At 45.0% G+C, this 18031-nt stretch overlaps 1 protein-coding gene across 2 annotated transcripts in view; it reads left to right on the top strand.

Moving 5' to 3' along the window:
* Nucleotides 1-18031, top strand: part of ATG2B (autophagy related 2B) — an 860766-nt gene that overhangs the window by 301448 nt on the left and 541287 nt on the right. For both annotated transcript variants that reach the window (XM_069208269.1, XM_069208268.1), the window contains exon 20: nucleotides 9663-9835. In XM_069208269.1, the coding sequence (XP_069064370.1) occupies nucleotides 9663-9835 (173 nt within the window). The remainder of the gene's footprint in view (nucleotides 1-9662; nucleotides 9836-18031) is intronic.

Here is an 18031-nt window from a genome sequence, read left to right as displayed (position 1 = left end):
GAGCACACTGGAGGAGCTCTGGGCACCTCCCAGGGGAGGTGCAGGTCAGGGGAGTGGTCACTCCCCTTTCCTTTGTCCAGTTTCGCGCCAGAGCAGGGCTGAGGGGTCCCTGAATCGGTGTAGACTGGCTTATGCAGAAATGGGCACCATCTGTGCCCATGATAGCATTTCCAGAGGCTGGGGGAGGCTACTCCTCCCCAGCCCTAACACCTTTTTCCAAAGGGAGAGGGTGTAACACCCTCTCTCTGAGGACGTTCTTTGTTCTGCCTTCCTGGGCCAAGCCTGGCTGGACCCCAGGAGGGCAGAAACCTGTCTGAGGGGTTGGCAGCAGCAGCAGCTGCAGTGAAACCCCAGGAAAGGTAGTTTGGCAGTACCCGGGTCTGAGCTAGAGACTCGGAGGATCATGGAATTGTCTCCCCAATGCCATTCTGGCATTGGGGTGACAATTCCATGATCTTAGACATGTTACATGGCCATGTTCGGAGTTACCATTGTGACGCTATACATATGTCGTGACATATGTATAGTGCACGTGTGTAATGGTGTCCCCGCACTCACAAAGTCCGGGGAATTGGCCCTGAACAAAGTGGGAGCACTTTGGCTAGTGCCAGGGTGCCCACACACTAAGTAACTTAGCACCCAACCTTTACCAGGTAAAGGTTAGACATTTAGGTGACTTATAAGTTACTTAAGTGCAGTGGTAAATGGCTGTGAAATAACGTGGACGTTATTTCACTCAGGCTGCAATGGCAGGCCTGTGTAAGAATTGTCAGAGCTCCCTATGGGTGGCAAAAGAAATGCTGCAGCCCATAGGGATCTCCTGGAACCCCAATACCCTGGGTACCTCAGTACCGTATACTATGGAATTATAAGGGTGTTCCAGTATGCCAGAGTAAATTGGTGAAATTGGTCACTAGCCTGTTAGTGACAATTTGGAAAGAAATGAGAGAGCATAACCACTGAGGTACTGGTTAGCAGAGCCTCAGTGAGACAGTTAGTCATAACACAGGTAACACATACAGGGCACACTTATGAGCACTGGGGCCCTGGCTGGCAGGGTCCCAGTGACACATACAACTAAAACAACATATATACAGTGAAATATGGGGGTAACATGCCAGGCAAGATGGTACTTTCCTACACATATGCTTGGGCCTCTTGGTGCCTACTCGCCAGGAGTCTGCCTTTCACCCCTTTTGAGGCGTAGGGAGGGGCAGGGTGCCACGCCACCCTCAGGTCAGCCACCGTCCTTCATCTTCACAGCATCCAGTGCGAGGACAAGGTTGTGGTACCTTCAGACCCAGAGGGTCTAGCCAGAGGACAGCCACCACCCAGCCCCCCTCTTCCACAGCGCCCAAGCCCTCCTAGTACGGTTCTGCAATACCATACTTGTCCATTTGGAGGGAGGATTCAATTTCATCTCCCTCACTGGCGGTAAATAACATTGGACAAATGGGTCTTGAAAATCATACCAAAGGGCTATTCCCTCACTTCCAGTATTTCCCTCCCTCTATCCCCCCCATCGAAAGAATGGCTGATGGAGGATCATTTAATCTTGCTCCACAAGGAAGTTACAGCTCTCTTGGCCAAAGGAGCCATAGAAAGGGTCCCGATGTCAGAATTAGGCAGTGGTTGTTTTTCCACTACTTTCTGATTCCAAAAAAGAGCAACAGTCTTTGCCCTATCTTGGATTTAAAGGACATCAATCTCTTCCTCAAAAATAAGAAATTCATGATGCTCACTCTTGCTCAGGTCTTGTCTGCCCTAGACTGAGGAGACTGGATGGTAGTGTTGAACTTGCAGGATGTGTATTTTCACATACCCATCCTGCCCGCCCACAGGCGCTACTTGCGGTTTCAAGGTGGGCCACAAGCACTTTCTGTGCTCCCCTTCGGTCTCACCAGTGCCCCTCGGGTGTTCACCAAGGTGATGGCGGTGGTAGCAGCTCATCTGTGCAGGTTTGGGATTTCAGTCTTCCCCTATCTCGGCGACTGTCTGTTGAAGACCCCTACGTCCCAGGTTCTCATCACCCACCTTTAGACTATGGGGGACCTCTTGAATTTGCTGGGGTTCACTATAAACGTGCCGAAATCACACCTGACTCCCTCTCAGAAGCTCCCTTTCATCGAGGCTGGTCTGGACACAGTGCAGTTTCGGGTTTATCCTCCCGAGCAGCGAATCCAGCATATTCAGGTTATGATACTGATGTTTCTTCCTCTATCCTGGATTTCGGTGAGACAGACTCTGAGGCTGTTGGGACTCATGGCTTCCTGCATCCTGTTAGTCAAACATGCCAGATGGCAAATGAGGGCTCTGCAGCAAACTGCGATTGGGTCAGAGGCAGACTCCTTTCCCTTCCCCAGGTGAAAATCAGAGGTCTCCGGCGGAATCCGGACTCCATTTCAACTTGCTGGAGCTCCAAACCATCCAACTGACATTGAAAGCATTTCTTCCTGTTGTGAAAGGGAAGTTAGTGTTCGTGGGCAAAACACCACTGCGATGTGGTACTGCAACTAGCAGGGCGGTGTGGGATCGCAGACCCTTTGTCAAGAAGTTCTGCATCTCTGGACATGGCTGGAACAGCAGGGCATAACCCTGGTGGTTCACCCGGCAGGTTCTCTGAACGCCAGGGCGGATGAACCGTCGATGCCTAGCAGATCATGAATGGTATCTCCAGCTGGAAATGGCGCAAGGACTCTTTCAGCAGTGGGGAGAGCTGATCTGTTTGCTTCCGCAGAGCACGCGCAATGTATTGGAGTTTCCAAGGCGGCAATCGCTCGCCGACGCTTTTCGTCGCGATTGGAGTTCAGGCCTCCTGTACGCTTTTCCGCCCATACCACTCCTGTCCAGAGTTCTCAAGAAGATCATGAATGACCGGGCCCAAGTTATCTTAATGGCTCCAGATTGGGCACGGAGAGTCTGGTATCCCGAGCTCCTCGAAATGGGCATCAGTCCTCCGACCAGGCTGCCCCTTCGGGAGGATCTTCTGTCTCAGCAGCAGGGGAGAGTCCTCCACCCGAACCTGTCAACTCAGCGTCTTCATGCGTGGAGATTGAGTGGCGGCAATTGATGGCTTTTGACCTTCCTCCGGAAGTCTTTAAAGTTATTTTGGCTGCCAGGTGTCCTTCCACTAAAACGGTATATGCCTGCCGTTGGAAACGCTTTGTAGATTATTGTACAGAAACGTCTATTGATCCTCTTTCTGCTTTTCTTTCTGATATCCTTCTCTTCATACTTTCTCTTGCCCAGCAGGGTTCTGCCTTGGGGACTCTCAAGGGCTATCTTTCTGCCTTATCAGCATTTCACCGGCTGCCTGATCGGCCTTCTCTTTTTAAATCTCCCATTGTACATAGATTCCTCAAATGGCTTGTACATATGTTTTGCCTTCGCCCTTTGTTATGCACCAATGGGACTTAAATCTGGTCCTCACATTTCGGATGTGCGCTCCCTTCGAGCCTTTGCACAACTTGTCCCCTCCAGCTCGTCACCATCAAAACAGGCAATAACATCTGCCAGGAGGGTGAGTGAGATGCAAGCTCAGTCATCAAAGCCACGGTATCTCACTATCTTTCCAAACAAGGTGGTACTCAAAACTCATGCCTCTTTTCTCCCCAAGGTGGTGACCCCTTTTCATCTGGGTCAGACATCACCCTGGCCACCTTCTTTACTCCACTGCATCTCTCTAAGGAAGAGGAGCGATTCCACCGACTGGACACAAAAAGGTTGTTCTCCTACCTTGACCGCACAAAAGAGTTCCTGGTGGATGATCAACTCTTTGTGGGGGACGTTGGAGCAAGGAAGAGTCGGGCAGTGCAGAAGCGAACCATTTCGCGCTCGGTCGTTCTCTGCATCAAGATCTGCTATGCATTGGCCAGGAAGCAGCCTCCTGAGGACTGAGGACTCATTCTGCCACAGGCAAAGCTGCTACCACTGTGCTAGCTCGGGCGTTCTCGTCCTGGAGATTTTTCAGGCGGCAACGTGGGCATCTTTGCACACTTTTGCAAAGCACTACTGCCTGGAAAATGAGGTACGGAGAGACAGGCACTTTTTCCGTTCAGTCCTACAGGACTATTTAGTGTAGTGGAGGTATCTGCAGCCCACTGCCAGGAGGTTATGGCTTGGATATCTAGTCAAAGGTAAGGAATCTGGTGCTAGAAGTCTGTATCAGATGAACACGTTACTTACTTTCGATAATGCATTATCTGGCAGAGACTCTATCTAGCTGTAGGTTCCTTACACCCCACCCATGCCTCCTCAGTCTGTGGATATGTCTAGTAGGGTTAGGGTTTATCCCTTTCAGGGCCCTAGTTTAGCACAGACAAACCGTTGGTTCTATCCATGTAGGAAAGTGGCCTCTGTCTAGCCTGATTACCCCCACTTTTTGCCTGTTTGTCATTGTGTTTGACTGTGTTCACTGGGATCCTGCTAACCAGGACCCCAGTGGCTGTGCCCTCTCCTCTAAATTTGGTTGCTGGTAAATTTTTCTTCCTACAATTGGCATACTGGTCCCCCCATGTAAGTCCCTAGTATATGGTTCCTAGGTACACAGGGCATTGGTGGTTTTAGGGAATCCCTATGGGCTGCTGCAGTTATTCTGGCACCTGCAGGGAGCCCTTGCAAAGGGTTCTGCAGGCCTGCCATTGCAGCCTGCATGAAATAGATGCATGCACCCGTTTTAACTACAGATTACTGCGCCAGGTCACTATAAGTCACCCCTATGGTAGGCCCTCTCAGCCTAGAGGACAGGGTGAAGGTACCTGTGTGTGAGGGCACCTCTGCACCAGCAGAGGTGCCCCCACAAACTCCAGAACCATTTTCCTGGACTTTGTGAGTGTGGGGGCATCATTTTACACATGTACTGGACATTGGTCACTACCTATGTCCAGCTACATAATGGTAACTCCGTACTTGGGCATGTTTGGTATCAAACATGTCAGAATCATACCCCAATACTGTTGCAAGTATTGGAAGTATGATTCCATGCACTCTGGGGGCTCCTTAGAGGACCCCCAGCATTGCTACCATAAGTATTACAGGGTTTTCCGGGCAGCCCAGCTGCTGCTACCCCTCAGTCAGGTTTCTGCCCTCTTGCTGCTTGATCTGATCAAGCCCAGGAAGGCAGAACAAAGAATTTCCTTTGGGAAAGGGAGGTCACTCTCTTTGGAAATAGGTGTGACTGGCTTGGGAGGGGTAGTCTTCCTAAGCCACTGGTTTGCTTTGAAGGGCACATGTGGTGCCGTCCATGCATAAACCATTCCACCCTGCTTCAGGGACCCCCAGTCCCTGCTCTGCTGTGAAACTGGACAATGGACAGGGGAGTGACTGCTCCCCTGTTCATCACCACCCCAGTGGTGGTGCTCAGAGCTCCTCCAGAGGGTCTCTGCGTTCTGCCATCTTGTTTCCAAGGTTGACAGGGAACTCTGGGAGCATCTGAGTGGCCAGGCAGGTGACGTCAGAGCCCCCTCCTGATAGGTGCTTACCTGGTTAGGTGAGCAATCCCCCTTTCAGGGCTATTTAGGGCCTCTCTCTTGGGTGGGTCCTCAGATTTGGCTTGCAAGATTCCAGCAGGACTCCTCTGCAACCTCTGCTTCGACTTCTGGCCACTGTAACCGCGACTGGACCCTCCAGGAACCGACAAGCGCTGGTACAACGAAGAAGACTCTTCTGCAACTTTGTTTCCACGTCTCCTGCGAGCTTTGCAACATTTCCCTCCCTGGCCGTGTATCCTCAGAAGACTGCAACTCTTCAGCCTGCACAAGAAGAAGAAGGAATCTCCTTTGGAATGAAGGAGTCACTCCCCTGCAACTGCAGGCACATACAACAAGTGACGACCGGCTAGGTGGATCTCCGCTCCTGCTGAGCTGCATGGATCCTTCATCATGGATGGTGGTCTGGAGTAGTCCTGTTGGTCCTCTCTGCCAGCTGTGCAACTTTGGTGGAGGTAAGCCTTTGCTTTCCCACGCAGGACAGTACCCCCATGCACTGCGTCTCTTGCAGCTGCCAAGGCGTGTTTGCATCTCCTACAAGGGATGTTTAGACGACGTGTAGCTCCAGTCCCCAGCACTCCATCCTGGAAAGCACAGCATCCTACGTGGTTCTCCTGCAGCGTGGGATCCTCTTTTGTAGTGCTGCATGGGCTTCTTCTGCGACTCCTGTGTCCCCGTCCTGTGGGACTCCTGTGGGTATTGCCTCTGCTCCTGTGGACTCTCTGTGACACTGAGGGTCCCCTGTGACTCCCCGTCTTGGTTTGAGTCCTCCTGGGCCTTGCTGGTCCCCGGCAGCACCTCTTTTTCACTAACCGCAAGTTTGCCTTTGCCAAGGCTTGTTGGTGGAAATCCTGCACCGACACCCATCTGCAATCTTCCTTCCAGCGTGGGGCTTCATCTGCATCCATCAGGAACACTTCTCCGGGTCCATGGCTGCCGTGGTGACCTGTTCTTCATCACCGTCGACCAATTCCTGCATCCACAGCTGGGTGGGTAGTAGCTCCTACTCCTCCTGGACTCCACTGTGACTCTTGTACTTGGTTCCCTCTCTCCACAGGACTTCTTTCTTCAGGATCCACTGCTGGTTTTCTTGCTGTCTGCTCTGGGTGTGATCTTTTTCTTCTTTTCCTCCTTTTGTGTGGTTTGGGGAAAATCCAGTGTTTTATTCCTGCATTCCTGTTCGATAGGGGATACTGTGTTACGTACCTTTGTGGTTTTCTGATGTCCCCAGCTCCCCTTTACACAGTTTACTTACCTAGGTGGGTTACCTTGTACGCATTCCAGTTTTGTTTAGTATATGGTTTGTGCTCACACAAGGGTCACTATGGGTAATTGCTATTTGCACTGTTTTCTAACCTTTTCCATGCCTGTTTCTGATTACTAGTGTATATATTTAGTGTATTACTTACCTCCTAAGGGTGGGTTACCTGTCTGGTATTGTGTGGTGATTTGTGCCAAAAATAAAGTACCTGTATTTATGTGTTTTCTTTCATGTGTGTTAGTGTTGTGTGACTACAGTGGTATTGCATGAGCTTTGCATGTCTCCTAGATAATCCTTGGCTGCTCATCCACAGCTACCTCTAGAGAGCCTGGCTTCTAGTCACTGCCTACACTTCAGTAAGAGGGGATATACCTGGACCCGGTATAAGGTGTAAGTACCATAGGTACCCATCACACACCAGGCCAGCTTCCTACAATCTATGACTCTGAGCTTCCAGCGTTGATGTTTTGTGGGTAATAGAAATGATGTACGTGTGCCGGGGTGGTGCCTTTATAGGTGACAGTAACATCACAGATGGCTCCAACGACACTAATGAAGCCACGTGGAGCTGAACGATGCACGCGGATCCGAACAACGCCACCAGACGGCGTGCGCAGGTATTGCTCAGCAAAAAAAGTCTGGATTCGAAGCTGACGCCAGGGAATTCAAAGGTAAGGAATCTGCAGCTCGATGAGTCTCTACCAGATAATGTGTTACCGAAGGTAAGTAACTTGTTTGTTTCGTACACATAATTATTTGTTTGGTTGGATAAATGAAGGATGGATTTCTGGACATAAAATCAGGATAGAGGCACTATGATTGATAAAAACAATCAAGATTATGTCTGTAGTGCATATTGCATATGTAGTATCAAGCATACTCTACAGGGAGTGCAGAATTATTAGGCAAATTAGTATTTTGACCACATCATCCTCTTTATGCATGTTGTCTTACTCCAAGCTGTATAGGCTCGAAAGCCTACTACCAATTAAGCAAATTAGGTGATGTGCATCTCTGTAATGAGAAGGGGTGTGGTCTAATGACATCAACACCCTATATCAGGTGTGCATAATTATTAGGCAACTTCCTTTCCTTTGGCAAAATGGGTCAAAAGAAGGACTTGACAGGCTCAGAAAAGTCAAAAATAGTGAGATATCTTGCAGAGGGATGCAGCACTCTTAAAATTGCAAAGCTTCTGAAGCGTGATCATCGAACAATCAAGCGTTTCATTCAAAATAGTCAACAGGGTCTCAAGAAGCGTGTGGAAAAACCAAGGCGCAAAATAACTGCCCATGAACTGAGAAAAGTCAAGCGTGCAGCTGCCACGATGCCACTTGCCACCAGTTTGGCCATATTTCAGAGCTGCAACATCACTGGAGTGCCCAAAAGCACAAGGTGTGCAATACTCAGAGACATGGCCAAGGTAAGAAAGGCTGAAAGACGACCACCACTGAACAAGACACACAAGCTGAAACGTCAAGACTGGGCCAAGAAATATCTCAAGACTGATTTTTCTAAGGTTTTATGGACTGATGAAATGAGAGTGAGTCTTGATGGGCCAGATGGATGGGCCCGTGGCTGGATTGGTAAAGGGCAGAGAGCTCCAGTCCGACTCAGACGCCAGCAAGGTGGAGGTGGAGTACTGGTTTGGGCTGGTATCATCAAAGATGAGCTTGTGGGGCCTTTTCGGGTTGAGGATGGAGTCAAGCTCAACTCCCAGTCCTACTGCCAGTTCCTGGAAGACACCTTCTTCAAGCAGTGGTACAGGAAGAAGTCTGCATCCTTCAAGAAAAACATGATTTTCATGCAGGACAATGCTCCATCACACGCGTCCAAGTACTCCACAGCGTGGCTGGCAAGAAAGGGTATAAAAGAAGGAAATCTAATGACATGGCCTCCTTGTTCACCTGATCTGAACCCCATTGAGAACCTGTGGTCCATCATCAAATGTGAGATTTACAAGGAGGGAAAACAGTACACCTCTCTGAACAGTGTCTGGGAGGCTGTGGTTGCTGCTGCACGCAATGTTGATGGTGAACAGATCAAAACACTGACAGAATCCATGGATGGCAGGCTTTTGAGTGTCCTTGCAAAGAAAGGTGGCTATATTGGTCACTGATTTGTTTTTGTTTTGTTTTTGAATGTCAGAAATGTATATTTGTGAATGTTGAGATGTTATATTGGTTTCACTGGTAATAATAAATAATTGAAATGGGTATATATATTTTTTTTGTTGAGTTGCCTAATAATTATGCACAGTAATAGTCACCTGCACACACAGATATCCCCCTAACATAGCTAAAACTAAAAACAAACTAAAAACTACTTCCAAAAATATTCAGCTTTGATATTAATGAGTTTTTTGGGTTCATTGAGAACATGGTTGTTGTTCAATAATAAAATTAATCCTCAAAAATACAACTTGCCTAATAATTCTGCACTCCCTGTATGCTGGATAGGTTGGCACCACCCAGACCAACACATGTAAGAGTGCCATCTGATGGGGGTATGATGTAGCACTCCAAGCAGAAACCTCAGAGACACAAGTATACCTTAGTCCTCATTCTTGCTCTTATTCACTCTTGTTTTTTGCCTTTTTTCGCCTAATCTCTGCCTTCAAGTCTGAGCTGTCTCTTCAAACCTGCCAGCAAAACTTCCCCTTTAACTTTGTTGTCTTTTTTCCACTGTCAGTCTTCTGTCTCTTATTGGGAGACAGACGAGCAGACTGAGTAATGAATGGAGGGCATCTTTTAGGTATATTACTATTTCAAAGTGATTGTGCACCTTGTTTTGGAATATTCTTTAAAATACATGATCTTGTTTGATGTGGTATGTAAATGATAGGTAACAGCACCAAAGCTTTTTTGTTTTAAGGTCATTGTAGTTTAACGTGCATGCACCTTGTTTTCTTACAGATGAGGAGAGTGGATCTGAAGAAGAATCATTGCAGTTTGGTTCCACACTTGATCCAAACTATCGATCCCGTAGAAAGAAGAAAATGGAGGCACAGAACAAGCATGCCCAAAGTTTTCTTTCAGTTCTTCTCCATGTAAATCATGGCTTTTTGTCTTTTTGCACAGATGTGAAGGTGAGTCTTAAATCACAAAATTGTGTACCGGTGTGTGCACTTGTCTTTCTAAAGTGCTAAGTAACTGGGATACCAAGGCATGCTTTTTCTATACACTTTCCATATTGCACTTGTACATATGTTTCAGTTCACCTCTGAATTTTAGTTTTTGCTCTTTCTTATCTTAAAACATTGACTGGTCATTTTGTGAAAATAATTGACTGGTCATTTTGTAAAGAGTTACTCCAGTTATAAGGAAAATGTAGAGCCACCCTTTCAGAACTTTTTCCCGTAGTTTGCCTTCCCACACCACCATAAAATAGAGGCATTTCAGGAAAAACTACTGGAACAAGTGCTATTATAAAGTAATACAGAAGACAAAACTATGACCCTCATGCTACCCAAAGGCCAAACTGAACAAAAGGGATGTATCTGCTCTGAAAATGTTGGCCTCTTTAATACCCTGAAAGTTCAAATTGGCTAAAGCAGCTGCCAAAGCTTGATACATTGGTGAATAGAGAGCGCAGTAATGGCATTACAAGTAATTTGAAAAGCGCCGTCTCGGGTTGCAGCTCCAAAGCAATGAAATGGTTTGCAGAATTATCTCTCTGATACATCTCTCAGAACCAAAATGGGGTTAAAAAAAACCTTGCAAGTGAAATGGAAAGCTCATCCAAAGAATTAACATATTCTTAATTGTCATATCTTTCATTAATACCTCAACCTCATTAGGAACTTCTCAGCCATAGTAACACCATTCTGAAAAAAAACAGGCGTACATCCGGATGCTAGCCAATGTCAGATCTCTGCCCTTCCTTGTATTCTGGAGGTCAAGTCAGTTGTTCCTCTCACCCACAATCTTGTAGCCTACTCAGTGACAGTTAATGTGGATGTTGGCTTAGCTGAGAGACAAAAAATACTTTTACAGACATACTTTTACATAAGTCCTTTAATCTAGAGGTGAAGGTCAGATTTATCACTCATGCTGCCCGTGACACTGTTGAGCAAAACATATTTTTCACCTAAATGGCTACTTGCCCTTCCTTGAGAATAGGCTCTACCAGGCCAAAATTGTCTCTCATCTCCGAAGCATAGACTGTTTCTGTGGGAGTCTTAAAACACCAGCATAATCCTGGAGCCTCTTCAACATATATGTGGCTTCTCTTGTCTCATCAATGCCACATTTCTCATGTGTGTTAGAATAATACCTAGCTGTACCAAGATTGCACAAACGGCACAGGAGGAGACAGAAAGGCAGACATGCTTGTCACAGTCACACATGAGCGTACCAGAATTACCTGTGTTGCATGAGCCCAAGGCATAGATTGTACCACTAGTCTCTGTATACATTGCCATGCTTTGTTCAGTTGGCTGCGGTTATTTGATTACTTGCCCTGAAAGCATGAAATCTGTGGCTAAGTGGGTAGACATTCAAACAAGTCAGTGTATTCTCTGTCAGAATTGTTCCCTCTTAAACAAATGAGTGACCCTCGTTTTATAACCGCAAACCCCACAGGATTGTTCTGTCCTCACAGTCCCATCCTCACATCTGGACATCAGCAATGGTGCTTGCAGAGGACTATTACCACAACTGTAAGAAACATATAACCGTGTACCCTGCTTCGTGTGTTGATTGTTGTTTTCAGTTGCATCAATCTACTGTGTAAGCCTTGAACTCACTAATTATAAAAGGATCATTCCAGTTCATGGGTTTTACCTAATGCAAAGGGCATTTCTTGAAATGGCATAAGACTCCTTCACCTAGGTTTTTAATCTTTACAAGCTGACCAAACAGTTAAACTTGCCTTCCCCAAAGGACTAACCATCCAGCCAGCTAGATACAAGGAGGTCATTAGAGGAGCCTTCCTCACGCAATCTTCTCAGCTGTTTAGAATTTTATGGCCTGACAATAGGCTAGCATTTTGCATTAATCTCCTTTAATGCCACGCTAGCACTGCTGTATGGAACATTACAATAAAACAATAGAAACACTTGAAATAGAACTTCTCCTTCAGGCCATATAGCACTAACACTCCATTCTTCTTCTTCTTTTGTATGCTGCTCCCTAGTCAGATAAGTATTCCCTTTTAATTAACTTCAATAAAGAAGACAAATCTATGAATTTTTAAGAGCAGAGTATACGTTTGTTTTACACGTCTGTCTATGTAACCTTTCAGTGTTTACAGTGTTAATGGAAGGTTAGAGGTAGTTAGATTACCTGTGCTTCCAACTTAATCCAATGCATGATTAGGTTTTAGCTGTTCTTGAGCAAGTTTTTGGCGTACGTGGAGTCGTTTTAAATTATTAAAATAAAATAGGAGGTCTGATGTAACCTAGTACTCATATGGGAACATATATTGTTTTGTTAGCAATGGATAATAAGACTTTTAATGTTAGTTTAAATGGCTTCTTTGTGTTTAACTCTTCAGACGTTAGGGAGAACGTGTTTAAGTAGGAGTTACAGGCCTATTGAGGTTTGAATTCTATGTTCAGATGGGGTTATTGTCAATTGTGTGTGTTGCAAGTATGACATTTTTCCTGACCATAACAACAGTTGACAGGGTAACAACACCTGAGCTTCCCAGCTGTGGTGAATTAATCAGCTGTTTTTCATTGTTAGTAGTGGCTTATTATTCATACATTCGCAAGTTGGAAAATATGGCTTACAATGGAGAGTTTGTGGTCAGCAGTTAAATAAACAGATTCTTTAAGGAGGAGGGGTTCAGAAGGTTTCATGTGAGAAGAAGAACGAGGGACAGTAACCTAGAGGAAGATTATTAGGCAATGTCAGAAGAGGAAGTGAGATGATTAAAAGGTAAAAGAAAACATAGCCTTAGAAATAATAACTATACAGAGGAATGTGAATAACATGCTGCACACATTGGAAGAGACAGATAGGATGGTTTACTCATTGAGAAAAAGAAAGGTGTCTCTAGTGGCACACATGAGGAAGGTGTACTCACATAAGGATAATAGGTTTATTCTTTGGAAGAGGGTGAGTTTGATCATATTAATGTGAATAAGGGTTGAGTGCAGATTCTGATGGTTATGTTTAGACTTACACATTGATGGGTATACTGCAGATGAGTTTAAAGCGGAACTCAGAGGTTAAAAAAGAAAGGTATTTTAATGGATGCTAAAAATTAGGAGCTATTTAACCCCAATAGGATAGGACATCCACGTATGAATCATCTTTGGGACTATATTAAAGACAGTAGAAATAAAAATATCCAGAGAAGAAAGCGGTGTGATGAATGCTCAAGGCCACTGAAAAAGTTTGTACAACTCCCAATTTAGATCCAGAATTAACAACATTTAATGACGTCTGTTTAATTTAGGAAGTGATCCAAGGAAAGGAGAAATGTAAGTATATTTAAGTGCGAATAAACCCAAATTTGTGAGATATGGCAAACAAAGCAACAAGTGTTGAAGTGAAGAATCTTCTCTTTGAAGACAGTCTGGTTAAGAGACTTTTATTGCTTTAGATGAAGCACAAGCTTGGTGAGACACATATTTGGAGGAGGTGCTTTTGGAAGGGCTGCAAGAAAATAACATTTCCACCGGCTCAGGATAACAGAGGTCACATTATCAGGGCAGAAACTCACACAGAGTACTTCAAACAGCATAGGATTTTTCCCTCTAAGCAAAGAATCAGTAGGTTCAAAGAAAAAGGATGGATGCTAAGCAGATCACAAAGTGAGGATGGAGATTGTTATTGGCTCTTTCCATGAAACGTTGGAGGGTATCAGCGAGTTTCTCCAAGAACTAGGAAAAATTACACAAAACCCTTAGGCTCAATATTCTTTTTTTTATAATATAAATTACAGAGTTCGTATGAAATCTGACGGAAGAAAAGGAGCCAGGAGAGTTGGTTTTGGTGAGGAATCATAGGGAGTTGGGAGATGGAGAGACTAGACAAATGTTGTGAAAGAGTGTCATTAGTGCAGCAGACCAAAAAGGGAAGTTGTATACGAGCGCATGTTTCTTAGTGAAGAAAAAAGATGAGGGGTGCCGACCAGTGATATAACTGATGAGCTTTAACAGTTTTCTTGAATTCATAGACTTCAGGATAGAAGAGATCCCTATTTGGAGGGATATTGTGCTGGAATAAGGTTGCCTAGTGAAATTGGATCTGAAGGATATGTACTTAGGAATTACTATTGTTAAGGGGAGTCAAGTTCACTTTCCATTCTGATGAAGAGGTTAGTTGTACCAGTTTGTTTGTTAAGTGCTTGGCCTCATGTTATCATGTTGATGTTCTGCGAAGGATAATCAGACAGTGATGGCATTCTTCAAAGAGAGAAATGTATTAATGTTTTTTTATCTGGACTACATTTTGTTAATGTCTTACCATTACAGGGAGTTGTTAACTCATTTGTAGATGATAAGGATGTTTTGAAGGATCCCAGTTTCATAATCATTTTAGACAAATCACTGATGACACCTGGCCTGGGTCCCTACAAAGGTCCACCACACTGTTATGTCACCCAGTTCCGAAACCTATCCAATGCTACAGCATGGAACAGAACTTGCGACCCACTAGGATATGCCAGTTTTATAGCTGTTGTATTACATGTGACAATGTAACTGTGACAAGTTGTAGAAAAAAAGACTAAATATAAAGAGTTTAAAAAAAATTGATGACCCCTGGCTGGTAGGTTCGGTTCTCAGCTTTCAATTTGAATACAAAGTTGGTAAGCTTGATATTACCAGAAAGGAAGTTAGGATTGCTAAAGTTGCTAAAGATGGGTATTTGTAAGTCACTAGACAGGCATGTTAACCTTGAGGGCTTTGGCTCAAATAAAACGGCTTATAACTTTGTCTGTTCAGGAGGTTTTTCAAGGACCACTGCATTACCAAGCGCTTCTGAGGCTGAAGGCAGGTGGTTTAAGGAAAGGTCTATGGTATGGCGAGAAGGTGGTATTATCATTGGAAGTTCAGGAGGGGTTGAAATGGTGGTTGGAAAATTGAGAGCGTGGAATGGGTGTGCAATATTTGGAACTGCACCAAATTCGGTTTTCGACATGAATGAGAGAAACTGGTGTAGGCTGCTCATCTGGTTCATCAGGAGATATGAGGAAGGTGGGGAGAATAATTTGTTTGGATTTGAAGGCAAGTTTGCTGGTTTGAGGAGTTTCAGAAATAAAATGAGTAGTTAAATGGTTTTGAAGGCAAGTTTGCTGGTTTGAGGAGTTTCAGAAATAAAATGAGTATTTAAATGGTTCTTTTACAGGTGAATAATATGTCTGCAATGAGATACATAGACTGATAAGGGAAAGCAAGTCAAAGCATTTGACACATTTGTATAATGGCATATGGTATTTTTGCATGCGGCACACATTTTTCTGACAATGGAATATTTACCTGAGAAGAAAATCATTGTGGCAGATTGGAATATGAGATATTTGATGGATTTCAGTAACTGGAAGTTGAATTGAGTGTTTTTTAAAAAATCAGACCTTTTGGGGGTGACTGAAAGTGCTTTCAGGTTAATTTATCAGATACCAAGTTATTTTAGTTGGTCACCAGTTCTGGAGTTTCTAGCGGTGGGTGCATGCCAACAGAACTGGGAAAAATAAAGCGGTATGCTTGTCACCATTTAAAATTCTTCTGAAGGTTGTTTTGAAGGCGAGGCAGAGATAGGCGTTTATTGCATGCCAATCTGTTTGTGAAGGAAGATTGGTAGGCAGAGATGCCTTGGTTTGTGGAGTAAGAAAGGAAATTGAACTCCAAATGCATTATGTAACACATTTTGGCATAATCTTTAAGTTGTTTGATTTCAGGTCTACAAATAGATATTTGGAGGTAGAGAAATAAGTTAGAAGACAGTGTTGCTTTTTTAAATTCTCTTTTAAGAGAGTATCAGATGTGAAGGCTTCAGAGGTTAGTAACAGGCTATTCCATCTATATGGGTTGTGGTTTGCTAAGAACTAAGACAATGTCTGCAACTATTTCTTTATTCAAAGTTTGAGAAATATTACATTTTTATGTGGTGCATGATTGAGTGTGAATCTCCGATGTCAGAGAATGTGAATCATCTATTGCTTCTGTATGTAAGGCCATGTAGAACAGTGTTCACTCCAACAAATGCATGATGGATAAGGCAGTAATGCTGTGAGTAGGAAATTACAACTTAAGGCGGACTCCATGAGAGAGGCTATTGTAAGCAAGATTTTTGTTCCAGAAGGGAATTTGGAGGATATTTTCAAAGGAGCAGATTTGTCTAATGTAAGGGGTTTTCTAAAGTTTTATTTAAGACCTTGGAGAATGTTGCGTGTGCTTCAAACTTGCATAATGCTAGTCTCTTGTCTTGCAATAAAATGATGATTCTCCACGGTGCTCAATCAGAGAGTGTCGATTTTATAAAAGGCAGAGAGTCTAGCATCATCCCTCCCTTCACACCCTGTTGAGGTAAAAGAAAAAAATACAGAAATGGATAGAATAACATAACCTATCATAAAAACATTCAAGCCTGGAGCTCCCTTGCCCTGCCACTCCTTCCATTTGGAGTCATGTGATGCTCTAGCCATCTCTAGACCATGGTGTGCTCCCCACACGGAGTCCATTCGGACACTAGTCCCGCTTCAACCCTTTCCCTAAATGGAAGCAAACACCACAACAGCTACATATACCTAAGGTAGCGATGGATGAGAGTTTCAGCGTTGCACCTGATCCCTCTGGAGCGCCTCCAGGCCCCACGGATCCAAGAGGAGATTCAGTCAGGTTACCGTTGGCGGATCAACCCTCGACTGTGACTGTGCTTCTCAAGCTCACGCTGAGGTTGGCCCTTTCCTCAAGGCTGGCAACGCCAGTCCCACCACTCATGATCCCACCCTCTGCAGCATGCCAACAGCGTCCTTGGCGTCCCGTCCAACACCACTGGCTCAGATATCGACATCAAAAAGCATTGCTGAATACTGTGGTGAAAGTTGTGGCCTTTTCAGAGATCCAGACCCTGCTGCCTAGAGCCTAATATTATGTCGAACCAGAAGCTTATGCCCCACAGTATGACACTGGAGATGCTGATTATAATGAAGAAAACCAGAATGACGATGATAACTACATATTTGACAACCTTCAGGATGCCAGTGGTCTGTACACATCACCAGACATTGGCCTGTCGTCACCTAATCCTATGGCCACAGAGGATTCCACTTCAATTGCAACAGTAGTTCAAAGAGCATCTGAAGTGCTAGACCTTACTTTACCCACTCAAGAGGGACGTTAAGATTAATGTTCTGACAAAGGTCCTCAACTCAATGCAGTCCACCAAGAACCTCTTCTCCTCTTTAGTGAGGCCCTGATATATATTCTAGTCTGCACCTGTGCCAAGCGAGGATCTTGCCCACCAGTTAGTAGACAAGTGGTGAGGCAGCATAGGCCTGCTCTTGGGGATCCAGACATTCTTCTAAAGCATCCTACTCCAGACAGCTAGGTGGTTCAGGAATGTACCAGCACTCTTTGAACCCTAATTCTCATCTGCTAGCCTCGTCCTAAGCTCTGTGTATCTGATAGAGACTTCTAGTTGCAGATTCCTTACCTTAGAATTTCCCCCAGGCATCAGACTGGATCCGGAGATGCCTCTTTGGGCAATACTGTAGGAAAATGCCACTGTTGGCATGGTCACCCCCCACTTTTTGCCTAGTGTTGATGCCAGCTTTGATTGGCTGTGTGTTGTGACCCTGCTTACCAGGCCCCAGCACCAGTGTTCTTTTCTTAAAACTCTATCTTTGTTTCCACAATTGGCGCAGCTCTGGCACACACTTAAAGTCCCTTGTAAAAGGTATCCCTGGTACCAAGGGCCCTGTGACCAGGAAAGGTCCCAAAGGGCTGCAGCATGTATTAGGCTACCCTCAGGGACCCCTCCCTCAGTACATGCACACTGCTTTGCAGCTTGTGTGTGCTAGTGGGGAGAAAAGACATAGTCGACAGGGCACTCCCCTCAGAGTGCCATGCCCACCAACACTGCCTGTGGCATAGATAAGTCACCCCTCTAGCAGGCCTTACAGCCCTAAGGCAGGGTGCACTATACCACAGGTGAGGGCATTGCTGCATGAGCAATGTACCCCTACAGTGTCTAAGTCAATTCTTAGACATTGTAAGTGCAGGGTTTCTATACTGAGTATATGGTCTGGGAGTTTGTCATTACGAACTCCACAGCTCAATAATGGCTACATGGAATACTGGGAAGTTTGGTATCAAACTGCTCAGCACAAT

This window comes from Pleurodeles waltl, chromosome 9, assembly GCF_031143425.1.
Source record: "Pleurodeles waltl isolate 20211129_DDA chromosome 9, aPleWal1.hap1.20221129, whole genome shotgun sequence".
NCBI lineage: Eukaryota > Metazoa > Chordata > Amphibia > Caudata > Salamandridae > Pleurodeles > Pleurodeles waltl.
Note: the sequence above shows the minus strand (reverse complement) of the source record. Positions and strands in the feature narration are given on the sequence as shown.